Here is a 14,619-nt window from a genome sequence, read left to right as displayed (position 1 = left end):
ATCGGCTTCCAGATGTCAATCATTATGCGGGTCGGTATCGATGTGCTTCTCAGAACCCCAACGTCAAATCCCCTTCAGAAATGACCAATATATAAGATGTAGTAAAGACAATTTGTGCAAGCGTTATATATGACCTTAAAGCAAGCTGCCGAACTAAAATTATCCTTACGATTGTATTTCCATGGCCGCTCGATGAAAAAACACACTACCGTGTGTTTTTCTCGAGTGGTCGTGGTATTGCATTGTCCATTTGATGTATTTTTAAGGACTTCGGCTGGTCTTTATTGTTTTGTTTTTAAAAAATCTCCCCTTTACAGTGTTAGTCTTGAGGGTATGGATAATAATAATAATAATAATAATAATAATAATAATAATAATAATAATAATAATAAGCCCCACCGTGGTGGTCTAGTGGCCAAGGTACTCGGCTGCTGACCCGCAGGTCGCGGGATCGAATCCCGGCTACGGCAGCTGCATTTCCGATGGAGGCGTAAATGTTGTAGGCCCGTGTACCCCGATTTGGGTGCACGTTAAAGAACCCCAGGTGGTCGAAATTTCTGGAGCCCTGCACTACGGCGTCTCTCATAATCATATGGTGGTTTTGGGACGTTAAACCCCATATATCAATAATAATAATAATAATAATAATAATAATAATAATAATAATAATAATAATAATAATAATAATAATAATAATAATAATAATAATAATAATAGTAATAATAATAATAATAATAATAATAATAAAAACGAACGTGAAATGGGGTCATTGCCCTTTCGCTGAGCCCCACTGATTGGCTGCAGGCCCACGCTCGTCGATGCACAAAGGCGCCGTGCCGGGCGCCCACGTGACTGGAACGCGTCCCGATGATTGGTCATTCGGTTCAAGACCTGCTGTAGCCCGCAAATGCACCGCGCTTATACGGGGTCTCACGTCCCCGCAATACTTAATCATATAGTCCGATTATGTCATTTCCTAGAACGCGCGTGCCACGGCGCAAGCCGTAATGACGTCCCCATTCCGCCGTGCGCCTGGGATATACACCTACGCCCGTCATTAAAAAGCTGGTCTGGTATGCCTATATTAATGAACGATGCTCTCTCTATATATGCGCGCCTTTTAAGGACGCGCGCAGACATGTGCAGTTTGTGTAGATTCCGATCTCGCTGATTACTGGGCGTTCCCCTTGGCCCGTGGCCGATTCTCGCGTATATAAGGGCTTATTAGTGACTCTTTGTCGCCTGCTATATCGCCGATAGAGATAACACGTTTATCGGTTGCGCGCGTTTGTCCGAAACGAAACGTGGTGCGGGCGTATACTTTCATTATAGAGCGCAAATATACCCCTGCTTATCTCCATGCGCCTTGATCCTTTCACATCCTCCTTTTTTTGTTTTTGTACGTGCCGATTCATCGTACTGTTCTTTAGGGTGCGAGGATGATCGGTATAACATGAGTCAGTATTGAACCCGAAATTTGAACCAATTTAAAAAAAAAATTGCCCGCAGCTTCCCTCGGGGGAACACTGAGGAGGATGCGGAGCATATAATTGGTTAACGGGGTGTTAAAGTGCGACTTACTTGGGTCGATGGCTAAATTGGTTAACGTGGTTGTGAAATGGGGTGTTGAATTGCGACTTAAGTTGTTATCGAACCAAAGACGATCGCACACCTTGCAGGTGTGGCCGAAGCTTCGGTCGAGGAAGTCGCGCTTGAAGCGAGCGTTGGGCGTGGCATACTGCTTGGCGCGCCACGCCGCTACCTCGGCGCGCTTGCGCTCGCGGGCAGCATCGGGATCGGCCTCTCGTCGCCGACGCTTGCACTCGGCTTCCCGTTTTCGAAAGTCCGGGTCCTCTTGTCGACGCTTACGTTTCAAAGCGGCCGAATCCGGTGCTGCTGCTCGACGCTGACGTCTCTCAGCGGCTTCACGTTCTCTAAGTTGAGCATCTTCCGCTCGACGCCGACGTTTACGTTCGGCGTCGCGAGCTCTTCTCCGCGCTGCCTTGTCTTCGGACGACGACTTGGTTGCGGTTCCGCCAACACTTTGGCCGGCGCTGATCGAAGGGACGTCGATTATTGCGACCTCTGACGTCGACGCGCCGTACAAACCAACCGACGAGCGGCAACTGAGCGAGCGAGCACCGACCTTGAGTATATGTACAGCGCGACGGCGCATGTACTGTCAGCTGTCGAATGTTCGAGAAGGGGGAGAAGCGCAACGGCGCATGCGCGCGCGTCAGCTGCCGATGTTCTCGAAGCGCGACGGCGCATGCGCGCGCGTCAGCTGCCGATATTCTCGAAGCGTGACGGCGCATGCGCGCTACATTATACAGCTAGCGAATGTTCGTGAAGAGGAGAAGCGCACGCGGTGTGTAGAGGAGGAAGGGTGCACAGATGGTGGAGGAGTGAAGCGCGCGCGGTGTGTAGAGGAGGAAGGGATGCACAGATGGTGGAAGAAGGAGGAGGAAGCTTGCGGACGGCGCCGCACTACAAGCCTCGAGTATTAGATGCTCCGCATCTAAAACAGAGTATACGATGTTTCGACCGGGAACCGGTATTTTCCAATTTTTCGAGTGGGCAGTTGGCAGTTACAGTCGCCGAATTTGTGCACGTTCGCCCGCGACGTGTGTATTGGAGGGGGGGGGGGGGGGGCGAGCGAGGAAATATTACGGTTACAATACCAACAAAACTTGTTAGGGTATACTCTTTCCCCGCCCTCATCTCAGAGCGGACGTGACTACTCTCTCGAAAAATAGTGGTCCACGGTCGAAGCGTCGAATAAATGTTTTTTTTTTTGTGTGTGTTTTAGCACGTGCACGTGTTCATCCCGTCGACATTTTGTTCTAAATAGCTACGATGTTGTAGTGAGCCGTGGACAGATTTATCTTACGTGAACCTCGCCCGTCACGCGGCGGCGAACGGGAAAAGTGATTCGTAAATGAGTGAAAAAAGAAGATAAAAGTGAGCCCCGTAACTGTCTCTCAGGGGGAGGACACCTCAACAGTATAGCTCACGAGGGGTTGGGGGTAAAGGTGGGATTAAAAGGATAGGGAGGAATTAAAGGTGTAGAGATAGACAGATGCGCAGGGACAGAGAGACCACATACGGAAATGAGGAGAAGACAGGAAAGATGGACACGGTTGTGGACACGGTCGCAGGAGTCCGAGGACGGGGCACCACTCGGCGAGAGCTCTTGTCGGCAGCTTGGGCTAGTTGGTATGGCATGACGATGGTTATAGCGCGAGAACAAAACGACGACATTCGTGTCCTTGTCTCTGTGTCGTCGTTTTGTTCTCGCGCTATAACTCTTGTCGGCGTCAAGAGATGGCGCAGCGCGAGCCGGTCGGCCAGAGCTGCGCTGTCGTCGGAGGAGATCGCGAGGGCGCAACCGGTCGGCACGGAATCTTAGCGAGCGAGTCGCGGATAACGGGCTGTTTGCTTAGAGCCACTGGAAGATACGTCTACAGCTTCGCTGGGCTCTCTTCCGTCGTGCACTCCTTTTGGGCATAATAATAATGGCCCGCCAGGACGGCGTGGGACTTGACCAGACCTTGAGTCGCGCTCCGATCCCCGCCAACGCTTTTCGTTTGGGGGTCTTAGGTCACTTCCTGGCGTGGGAAGCGACTCCGCTGCTGGTGAAATGGGGTGTGCTTTAACGCGATTTGCGACGTGTGCGCTAGACGTCGCTGGTTGGAACGTTCCACCACGGACAAGCCGAACGCGAGCGCACGTGTTCACGTTTGCTGCTGTTGGCAAGGCCGCTGTTGTCAGTAGTTTGCTATCGCGACCGTCCATCGCCGGAAGTCGTATATATATATATATATATCTGTGAACGCCGTTCGGGGAAGGCGCTCTCCTATTTTAGCTTCGTTTCTCGATTCACTGCAGCAGTGCGACTTCCTGCATGCTGTAAGCATCAGGTCACTGGTGCAATTCCCGTAAAAAGAGAGAGAGAGAGAGACTGAAAGAGAAGGCTCTCGCCGCGTGTGACACCATAGAAACTCAACATTTAAATAAAGGAGGGGGGGGGGGTTGAATTCTTCCCGCCCCGAAAATGTTGCATTTTTCTTCTTTATGCATGTTTCTTTTTTTTTCAATGACAATACGGAGTCTTCATGAAAATGCCTACGACAATAAGGTTCCTGCCGTTCTCGCGCGCGTAACTCCACGTCGAGGCGGAAATACGTGGCCGCAGTTAAAATGACACAGTTGAGACCTATTAACGAAAAATTTGTTAATTAGCTTTTAATGATTGACTTGAGGGTATGCGTCTGTATTATGCGAAGTTGTAATGCGAGCCAATTTATTGTGTACCTATTTTTTAAAGAAAATCACATGTTGCGCGCACGCGCGCGCACACACACACACACACACACACACACACACACACACACACACACACACACACACACACACACACACACACACACACATATATATATAATAAGGAAAGAAGTCATAAAGAAGTCATACTTAAGGGCTCGTTTTTCTGTAGTTTACACAATATTAATGAGACCTAACAGACAATAATGCCAAGGAATGTATAGGGGAAAATATTAGATTGAATTGTAATGTAAAGACGTGAAGATCGAGAAAAAGTGCTGATCCATGATACTGAATAAGTCCAAGGGGTTTTTAAAAAATTCACAGCATATCTACGGAGTGAATGATCATGAGTGGGCGAAGTATCTATCTATCTATCTATCTATCTATCTATCTATCTATCTATCTATCTATCTATCTATCTATCTATCTATCTATCTATCTATCTATCTATCTGTCTGTCTGTCTGTCTGTCTGTCTGTCTCTGTCTGTCTGTCTGTCTGTGCGCTCCTGTCACACTAGAACACGCATTGGACGGATGGACGCTTCACCCCACTCATCATCATTCACTCCGTAAATATGCTGTGACTTTTTATTATAACAGTGCTATCTATCCTCTTTAATCGTTAACTATACCAAAAGCACTAATGCCATCTAATGATATTATTTTCAAATATCTATGCACACAATGCCATCTAGTGAGCAATTCATGAACTAGAGGTGGCTACATACATGCTACATACAAACGGAGGAGGGAATGACCCACATTCTGAGAAGTTTCGCCCCTAAAAGAATTGCTGGAGTCAAAGCCAGGAAATTTTTCGTGTCAAGGGTGGGTGGGAGTGGAACTTGATTAAGACATTGAAAAACAGTACTTTTTTATTTTTTTGTCCTTGGTGGAACACCCCCTTCGTCCGAATTACTAAGGGGGGGGGAGAGGGAGGGGGCGATAGGGCACCTCTTTGGCAGCGGGCCTGGGTGGATAGCAAATTATGGCCCAAGAATGAACCTATCCTAAGATGGCAGTCGTGGTCGTCATCTTAGTAAAGGTAGAATAAAATGTTAGGCAGTGGTTCTCAGCCATGCATGTTTCGCAGACCTCTTGTTGACTAGTGGAAAAACGTTGACTTGTGGCACTGATGAGGGACTCCTTGCAGTCACGGAACAAAAAAAAAGGGGGGGGGGGGTATTCATAGGTTGATACAATGTGCAACCATAAAACGGGTGACTTTTATGTCTACCTGGCAAAGAGTGGTGCCATGCCAATTCGATCTTGGCAGCGCTTTGTAGCTACATTGAACCTGTTTCTACCTACGTTTGTTCTTCAAATATGCAAACCTTGAAAATCATTCTCGTGTATACATGTCATAGAAAACTGCAAAGAAAACCATCTCATGGAGAAAGGGAACCATAAGTCTCCTTCGCTGCAATGAAAAGGTGATGTGCGGTGAAGCCAAAAAAAAATTTTTGAAGGGGCTGGGGTTTTGGAATGTAGCGTGCCTGCAAAAAAAGCATTTTTTTCCTTTTTTGTTGTCGTCGATGATGGGTTTCGTGTGCTACCGGAGGTCAGATGCCCTCCATTCGAGAACCACTGTGTTCAGTGGAGGAAAAAAAAAAAGAGGGTTTCCTCCCACGTACAAGTTTAGTATGACAATTTTTTCGGACAGGTACTGCTCATTGTGAGCCTTTGTGTTACTGGCTTGTTCAAGAAATCCCAGTCTTGGCAAATTTTAGTGAAGGTCAACTCATCAATACTAATTTCGATACGTTAGCCTCATTGTCGTAGGCGGGGCAGAGGGCAGGGGTGTCATCTTTGTCGAGAACTTTATTTCTGTATGCGCTCTCTTCTTTTGGAATTGATGAACCATTTACATTAACAGAGTTACGGTTCTTTTTAGACAATCATGGCTATCAGGTACCCTTCATGTTGCATTCAAAGGACTGTTTACCACTTACCGTTATCCTTGGAAAGCGGGGACCAGTGTCAGGTTGTTGGTTGGACTCAAGAGGAGTGGCTTAACCACCATGGGGGAATCGGCCATGAATTGCCTTTGTGAAATGCACATCAACACTTCATTCTCATCTTCGCAAAGATTGCAGAGCCAGTTATTTATTGCCTACTTGACCAATGGGGCGAGGGGGGAGATGGGCTCTGCAGTGGAGCTCGCAAAGATTGCAGAGCCAGTTATTTATTGCCTACTCTACCAATGGGGCGAGGGGGGAGATGGGCTCTGCAGTGGAGCTCCCCCCCCCCCCCCCCCACACACACACAACGAAGAACCCTGTGCCCGAGTATGTCACTCTTTGTAGTCTGATTCAGTCTAACATCACGCTGACATTAACAGTGTTAATAAACAAACACTCCAACAAAGTCACTGCTGTCACAAATTTTGCTATGTTGGTAGTTCGCTACGACCAATTATTGGTTGCATGTATTGAGGTTTCACTGAATTGTAGTGGATGATTTTGTCAAACTACTGAACAGCTGCAGACACTTCAGTGGATTTACTGACCAATCAATCAATTTATCTATCTATCAACCAACAAAATTGATTGATTGATAACATTTTTCGCTGGTTTTCTTTGTTTTTGTTACTGACTTGCAGTATTATTTGACATCAGTCAATCAGATTACTGATAAACTTGATGGATGGATTAATTGATTCATTTATTGCATTCTCTGGTGCTGTCTTTTGTTCTTCTCTGCATTGTTATTGATCGGCATAATTCAGTGACATCAACCTATCAATGACTGAAATTGATTTATTTATTGAATTGTCCATTTTAGTGATTCATCAGTCGGCCTTATAATGAATGAATGAATCAACCAATCAATAAAACTGATTAGTTGATTGATTGAATTGTCAGCTGCAGTCCCTTGTTCTTCATGGTGACTGACTTGCGCCAATCATTGGCAGTAGTGGCGTTGCATGCTTACGTGAGCCCATGTGCAACTTCTTGCTCCTGCAGACTGCAGGATGAGACGACGAACGAGTTACCCGGGCTCCGCGACGGTGTTGCTGCCTCGCCCTGCCCTCCGCGCAAGCCCGTGCTCTCTCCGACGAGGACGGGCGGCGGGAGTCGCCCAACGTCGCCGCTCGTCGCACGAGCCGCTTCCGATACGCCCATGTCCCCTTTGAAGGTTCACCTGTCCAATGACACGTTCAAGGGAGTTAAGTGTGGCGATGCGACCGATGTCAAGGTGCGTGATGGATGCCCTCCCGCTTTTCAGCTTACCGAGAAATCTGTATTAGTGTGACTTTCTTGTATCGGACTTATGATAGAGGTGATGGTGATGATAATAAGGAAAAATAAGAACAGTAATAATCCATCTTGGATTCATATCCTTCCTATAATTCTCTATTCCTTATACTTTAAGAGAGAGAAAAAATTTTTGAACACGGGGATTCACAGAAGTGAATGTTTCGACAAGTGGTCTTGTCCTTTTTTTAGACTGAGGCCCAAGGTTTTAATTTGGCTGGAAAAAACAAGGTTGCTTGCTGAAACACTGGCTCCAGTGACACCCCATGTTTAAGAACTTTTTTTTAATCTTCAAGCTTCCATCTTCCCCAGAATTTCTGCCTTTTCTATATTTCAGGTCACAGTGTATCAGCTCGACATAGTGTTAGTTGCAGGACAGCAGTGAATACAAAGTTTATTAAATGTGTGCATTATGGATCGATGGCAGTTATTTGTAGACAGCAGGGCTGAAATGAATATTGTGTGAAGGATTTGTTGTGAGCTGTAATTGAACTATTGTAATCACAAAATGAAAGTAATTGAAACAGTATGAACCAGCAAACAGGCACCAGTGGGATATAGCCTATGCAATGTTGAGGCTGTGGGTTCTGATTTCACTGGCAGCAAGTTCATCTTTCATTTTCCTTTAATCCATATTTACCTGCTTCATTTCGATTTAAAACTAAAATAATGCCCCCACCTTCATGCTTTCTTTGGCTTCATGTGGTAATCTAATAACAGTTATATTCTTCATCACGAAGATGAGGACGGCTGGGAGAAAAAGTTAAGAAGTGGCTTGACCAGCTCCGCATCTCCTCCCCCTTCCCAAGGTATTTTTTGGCGAGTGTACAGCAAACTCTGGCACCCGCAGCGAAAATTCAGGGAGGGGATTGTGCAGTTATGAGACAGTCTAATTAACAGAACAAGTAACATGATAAATATGGTGGTGTGACATATTTTTTTCTGAATGTTGTAGCCTTGTTGCCCGTAATCTAAATACTGTGTGCGCCTGGATGTCACAGGGCATCCTGCGGCTGCTGTCGTCACAGCTGTCGGAGCGGCCGCTTCCGCTGGAGTGCCTGTTGGCATTACGCCTGTACCACCCAGCGTCCGGGGAAGTCCGGTGGCTCCACCAGGACACCACCATGTTCCAAGTGGTCGAGAAGTACCTCCCGCAGCACAACACCAGCGACTGGAGGTAGGGAAGTGTACGCGCGTGAAGTTTAACGTTATCGAAGGGCAGATCTGGTGCAATCGTCGCGTCGGCGTGCAAATGTGTGCTGGAAGTATGCACGCTTGCTCGAAGAGAGGGGGCGTCAATTTACACCTTGTCGCTCCACCACCAAGGCTGGAATCTTGTGAGGAAGTCTGGAAGTGCAGATATGAAGCAATGAAATGTCGTCTCTATCTTTTGCAGGTTTGAGCTAAGGGTGCGCTACCTGCTCAGTAACTTGCAAGAATTCCATGATAAGGACCCCATACTCTTCACATACTTCTATAGACAGGTGAGTCGCCTGGTGTATTTACCGTAAGAAAACATTGCACGCTCATTGCCTCTTTATAACGAAGTGGCACTTGAGAAGATTATGGCTTCGTCATACTATGTGATACTATCTTAATTTAAGGGGGGCAGACTGGACTGGTCTTAGACATTTTTTTATTTCTTCAGTGATCTTAATCAAACTGCACAGAATTGTGCAGTTTTTTTCTGCTGATTTCAAATATTTAATTAGTTTTCCTGTTACTCATCTTGTTCCTGAGATAACTTAAGTTCACCCCCTGTTGTTTAAGGCCACCATTGAAAAAGAGTGCTTAACTAAAAGTGATATTTAAGATATGCCAACATGGACTAATTACTATATATTGAAAGTATGCAAGAGTTTTTTGTTTTTAGGCCTTTCATGGTTATTTTACAGCAAAATGAACTATCCATTTTGAAAAGCAGTTGGAATTGTATTACAATTTTGATGAGTAAATAATTAAAAAGGCTTGTGCTCTAAACTTTGCTCCCATACTTGCATTCTACACACATACAGGTTTCCAGTGCAAAAAGAATTCTTGTTGTACCAGGCCTAGCTGCAGAGACATTGAAGCCTCAAAACCGAACAGTCGTAAATTTACATTTTTGAGAAAAATGGAAAAAACTGAAAACGCACAGCTTTTTCAAAAAGCAGCAATCACGGTGCGCATGTCCTGCAATACTCTTAAAGGTGTTCATAAATTCGTAGCAGAGCTTCTAACACAGGTACCGGCATATTATAAAAGAAGCCTCAAAGTCGGTTTCCCCATTTTTTTTTCCAGGTTCTGCATGTTAACAGCACCAAGAACCTGGACAGTTAGAATGAACATTACAAAAAAGTTAGAACATTACAAAGAAATTACCACTTCCTGGTGTGTAAAAATTTTCAGAGAGATACAAAAATATTTGTAGAAACCAAATATGTCAATTTTAAAAAATGAATTTTTTTTTGTCACTTTTTGGTCCCTAAGACCAGTCTGCCCCCTTGAGCATGCATTCACAATGCTGAACACATACATGTGCTCATAAATGCATAGCACGCAGAAACACAGATGGTGGAACGTGTCCGCACGTGCAATGACTAAGCCCTCACTACACGTGGTCACATCTCGCGATATAATGCGCCTTCACTACAGCTAATTTTCCATGCTAGTATACGTTGGTTCTTTGCCAATATTGCCAAGAAACAGTCCACGTTCGTAGTATATCCAGTGATTGCTTTTAGCTGTAACGTCTTGTGTATGAGAAGCGCTAATAGAGATTTAAAAAGCTGCTTGTTGTGTTCATATTCAGCCAAACGACAATAAAGCTAAGGAAAGCACAGGGAATGTCATCACAGGTTTGGAATTAAAGTGTGCATAATAATTATTCGATAAAAAAAGGGAAAAGCGAGATAAAGAGAAAAAGTATGAGACAATCAAAGTGGATAAAAAGCTATAATTGTTACGATTAGTGCCTACATTTTTCTACTTCATATTTTTTATAATTTCTACATTTCAATAAAAAACTACGAGTGTCATTCTCTTTGTTGCTTAATTATCTGTGTCTGGCAAAAACAGGCCTCTTTGATCAAATCCTTTACTTTGGGCCATGCTCACATTTTTTCTTACTTTCTAAGCTGAATGGGGCATTCAGCTCTGTAGTCATTAGCAATAAGCCTAATTCTGAACGTGTGCTGTCATGCATCCAGGTCAAGAACGACTATCTACGAAAGTGCACGAATGTGGATCAGGACCTGGCGATTTATCTAGGTTGCTTAGAAATTAGGCAAGTATATATCATTCTGTACCTGTGTCCTCAAGAATTTCCTTTGCAAAAATTACCTGTCACTTAATCACTTTTGGTTGCCCATTGGCATGCTGGTTGTTAGCTTGCTTCCACTGCAGGACATGCATTTTAGTCATCTGCAACAGGTTAGCTGGGGGATCGTTGTAGTCATGCAATATGAAATGTATCCCAGATTTCTCATGACCATGCAGGACCAGCAACTATTTTTTTATGTTGTTTTCTTTGTATTTATAGTGATGAATTCAACATCACATTCAAGTCGTCAACTTTACAATGCTCGTTTACAACCTAAGAAAAAAAGAAAAGTCACCTCTGCCTACAGCCTTCACTGTCCTTCTCCCAGGGAATTAGCGAAAAAGCTCTATCACCTGCTTTAATTTATGATGTCAAGCACTTCTAAGGTGTTTTAGATAGTTGATTTTATCATACAAGCACATGTCCGTGTTGCTGGTGCTAGATCAGAAACTTGGAACGTCTTGGCACATTTTGTCAGAGATTCTGATATTGCTGTCCAGCCAAACGTAATGTCTTAAGATGTAACGACAAGCTGTTATCTCTTAATACGCACTGTTTTTGTATTAGCTGAGAAGAAGTGCTTACAGTTCAAGTGTAAGCCTGCCAGCACGGGTGTCTTCCACATCCAAAGGGCAGGTGCACTCCAATGCTGCAGCCAAAGCTTACACTTTTTCTTAGTCTGCAGCCGGTATAGTACTAACAGTACCAGCTTCGGTGGAGAAGCTCTGTAAATGTTTCAAAAAATGGCGTACTCACTGCGCGATTCTCTTGGAATTTCGTCCTCCACGCCTGACGCCCAATAATTTGCTACGCCTGTGGCAAACCTTTCGAAGTCTCGGGTTCAGGCATCACCTGATCGCAGACGAACGGCTATATCTTGTAGGAGGTTTTGCAAGGACATGACCCACGGAGCACTCGACAAGAAGTCCAACTACGAGCTGATCGAGAAGGAGATTGGGCTACACAAGTTCTTTCCGGCCCACGTCATTTCGTCGAACAAGGTGTCGTCTCTTTTGTCGTCGTGTTTGAAGTAGCATGTCTGCATGCGCAGTGCTTGTTGATTGAAATGTACTATTGCTCGCTACAGCGTGCACAGACTGCCACTAGCTGCTGTGTTAGCCTGCCTTGATGACGGACCCTTCTCAGAACAGCCTGTACTTGAATGCCGACACGAAGTGTCTTCACACAGAAAAACAGTGAAGGCCTTATTGCACTTTTTGCGTGGTAGTGGCCATAACATCTTGTTCATTTTTAACATTTTTTTTGCTAGTTTACTTTATTTTTCGCTTTCTTTTCCATGTTTCTTGCCCCCTTCCCTTAAAGAAGGGTAGCAAACTATATTCTATAATACTGATCGACCTCTCTGCTTTTCTCTCATTTTATTCTCTCTCTCTCTTTCCGCTCGAGATAACTGTGTGTTGCTGTTAGAAATATGGCTGCTAAAGATAATGTTGGCTGTAATCTTTAGACAGGCAGAGGTTTCTCCATTAAGAGGTAAGGCTTTTTACGCTGCAGCACCTCCCTCCCTCCTTCTTCAACCTCACTGCTGGCATAGTGTTCTCTGAGTATCACACCTGTACAATGTTAAACACATTGTGCTGTGTGCCTCCCATGTTTTTAATTGTGTAACCTGACCTTGGTGTTGTCGTTGGGTTATTTGCCGTAACCGCTGCCTTCTGTTCTGCAGCCGAAGAACCTGCGCAAACTCATCCAGGCCCAGTTCAAGAAGTGCTCACAGCTCAGTGAGACCCAGTGCATGTTGCGATTCTTGGAGTTGGTGCGTCAGGTGCTGGCCTATGACCGGGAAAGCTTCTCTTGTGCCCTGGGGGTAAGCTACCTCGTAATCATAAGAAATCAATTGATAGGGTTTATCCTTAAAGTATAATCAGGCTAAATCCAGCGAAAAAATTTATTGATTAAGTCAGTACGTGTTATGAAAGTTCTTCAAAATGGATTTCTTGGATATTGATACACCGATTCCCAAGAGATTCTTATGCTGCAAAGGCTACCTGAAAGTGAGCTGTTGTGACCTCTTTAAAGGGCCAATCAACAGGCTCCAACTTTTTTACACCCCCTAAAGAAGCTCGGCAATTTGTAGGGTAGAAAGCGATCATCACGTTTTTCGAATATTACAGCATGGCGCGCCGCGCAGAGCCTTCATTTCTAAAAACGATTCCTGCACTCCTTTCCTACGCCTGACCAATCCTTCTTTCGTGCGCAGTAACTAAAAGTGTCCGATCAGCGACTTGACGTAGCACGCAGCTCGTCGATTGGTCTTCAGGACGACGGGCTGTCCCTTCCCTTTCCTGTAAGGAAGAAGGGTGGTGAGGTCGCTCGAAAATTTGAAACCAGCTGAAATCGATGTTTTAACCCCTGTAAGTTTCTTAATATAGCACGTACTGGCGAAATTCTTGCAGCAGAATGTTCACAAAGCAAAAGTGCCCATATTTCTCTTTATAACAATCTTCGAACCTCGGGGTTGTTTGCTGACGAGGACACCGTCAAAATGGCGACATTGAAGGCTTCTCTTCAGTTCCAGGAAAAGGAAGAAGTCTGCTGGGCTCACATTTGGGATTATTCAGCCCTGATACAGCCTTCATGCAGGCAAATTTCTAGAATTGCATAGAGACAGCTCCTAAAATAATTTTTGTGTACTTGACCACACCGTGCATGCGCGTTTCCTCGTGGATGATGCCATTACTTAAGCCATACTGGAGTAACTTAATGGTTGTTTTAGGTTTCCTTTTGCTGGCTCATAATTTACCCTACACATGTGGTGGTGCGCATGTTTGTGACAGCGTTTACTTTGTTCGTTTCAACCCCCTGCAGACCGGTTGGAGCGTACCCGTGGAGTTGGTTGTGAACCAGGAACTCGGCATTGGCTACCTCACAGATCGAAATGGACAGGTTTGTGTTTTGTACAGAAGCGCTTTCCTGTACACCGACTTGCATTCTTAGGGCACGAATCTTAGTTGCCCTTAGTTGCACATACTTAGGTAATATGTGTAATTTTTCTCAGGGCTTGTTGTTGGGCTAGTTGACTTATCCATAGTGGCCAAATAAGCCTGTTAAAAAAAAAGGAAAAAAAAAAAGGACGAGAAGGTGATGCACTCTTCGTGCACTGTTATTCATTAATTTTTTTTTCATAAGTGTGAAATTCTCGCTTGTTAAAACTGCACTTAAAGCATCACGGCATATTCATGAAGTGAATGATTATGAGCGGGCAAAGCACTGGGATCGTTTGGTATTACCGTAAGTCACCTATCGCAGTGACCACTGACGCATGTAAATGAGTGACAAAGCGGTGTACAGTTACATACGATGTTTATTGGTCATGAATGGTATGTTGTATTGAATTGTGAATTTCGTTTTCCCTTCACTATTACTGCTTTGTGGTGTAAGATCTAGCCTAAAAAGCACAAAGATGAGGTCTGCGCACGTTTCCCTGGTGGTTGTTAGTTGTTTCCAGTTGTACGAAATGCATCGTAGAGCACATCGAGACGTCATATGCTCCACAAGCCTGTCATTCGAGATCGTCACCATCATCAGCGTCATCGTCATCGTCTTGGCGTATAGTGGTCACCTTCCATGTGCTGTGCTGTGACGGCAGACTGAGAATGTGTGGTCTGAAAACGCACTTGTTCTTCATCGTCATCAGCATCATTGTCGTCCTCCTGACGTATAGTGGGTACCCTCGGTGTGCTGTGTTGTGATGGAAGAAAGATAATGTGCGG

The 14,619-nt window shown here is 44.9% G+C and overlaps 1 protein-coding gene across 7 annotated transcripts in view; it reads left to right on the top strand.

Moving 5' to 3' along the window:
• Fak (protein tyrosine kinase 2 Fak) overlaps window positions 1-14,619 on the top strand; it is a 91,182-nt gene that overhangs the window by 45,626 nt on the left and 30,937 nt on the right. For all 7 annotated transcript variants that reach the window (XM_075873247.1, XM_075873246.1, XM_075873249.1 and 4 more), the window contains exons 2-8: window positions 7,294-7,525; window positions 8,586-8,761; window positions 8,981-9,068; window positions 10,773-10,849; window positions 11,769-11,886; window positions 12,573-12,713; window positions 13,715-13,792. In XM_075873247.1, coding sequence (XP_075729362.1) covers window positions 7,294-7,525; window positions 8,586-8,761; window positions 8,981-9,068; window positions 10,773-10,849; window positions 11,769-11,886; window positions 12,573-12,713; window positions 13,715-13,792 — 910 coding nt within the window. The remainder of the gene's footprint in view (window positions 1-7,293; window positions 7,526-8,585; window positions 8,762-8,980; window positions 9,069-10,772; window positions 10,850-11,768; window positions 11,887-12,572; window positions 12,714-13,714; window positions 13,793-14,619) is intronic.

The sequence above is a fragment of the Rhipicephalus microplus genome, chromosome 9 (assembly GCF_043290135.1).
Source record: "Rhipicephalus microplus isolate Deutch F79 chromosome 9, USDA_Rmic, whole genome shotgun sequence".
Taxonomy (NCBI): Eukaryota; Metazoa; Arthropoda; class Arachnida; order Ixodida; family Ixodidae; genus Rhipicephalus; species Rhipicephalus microplus.
This window is presented reverse-complemented; position numbering and strand designations above follow the sequence as displayed.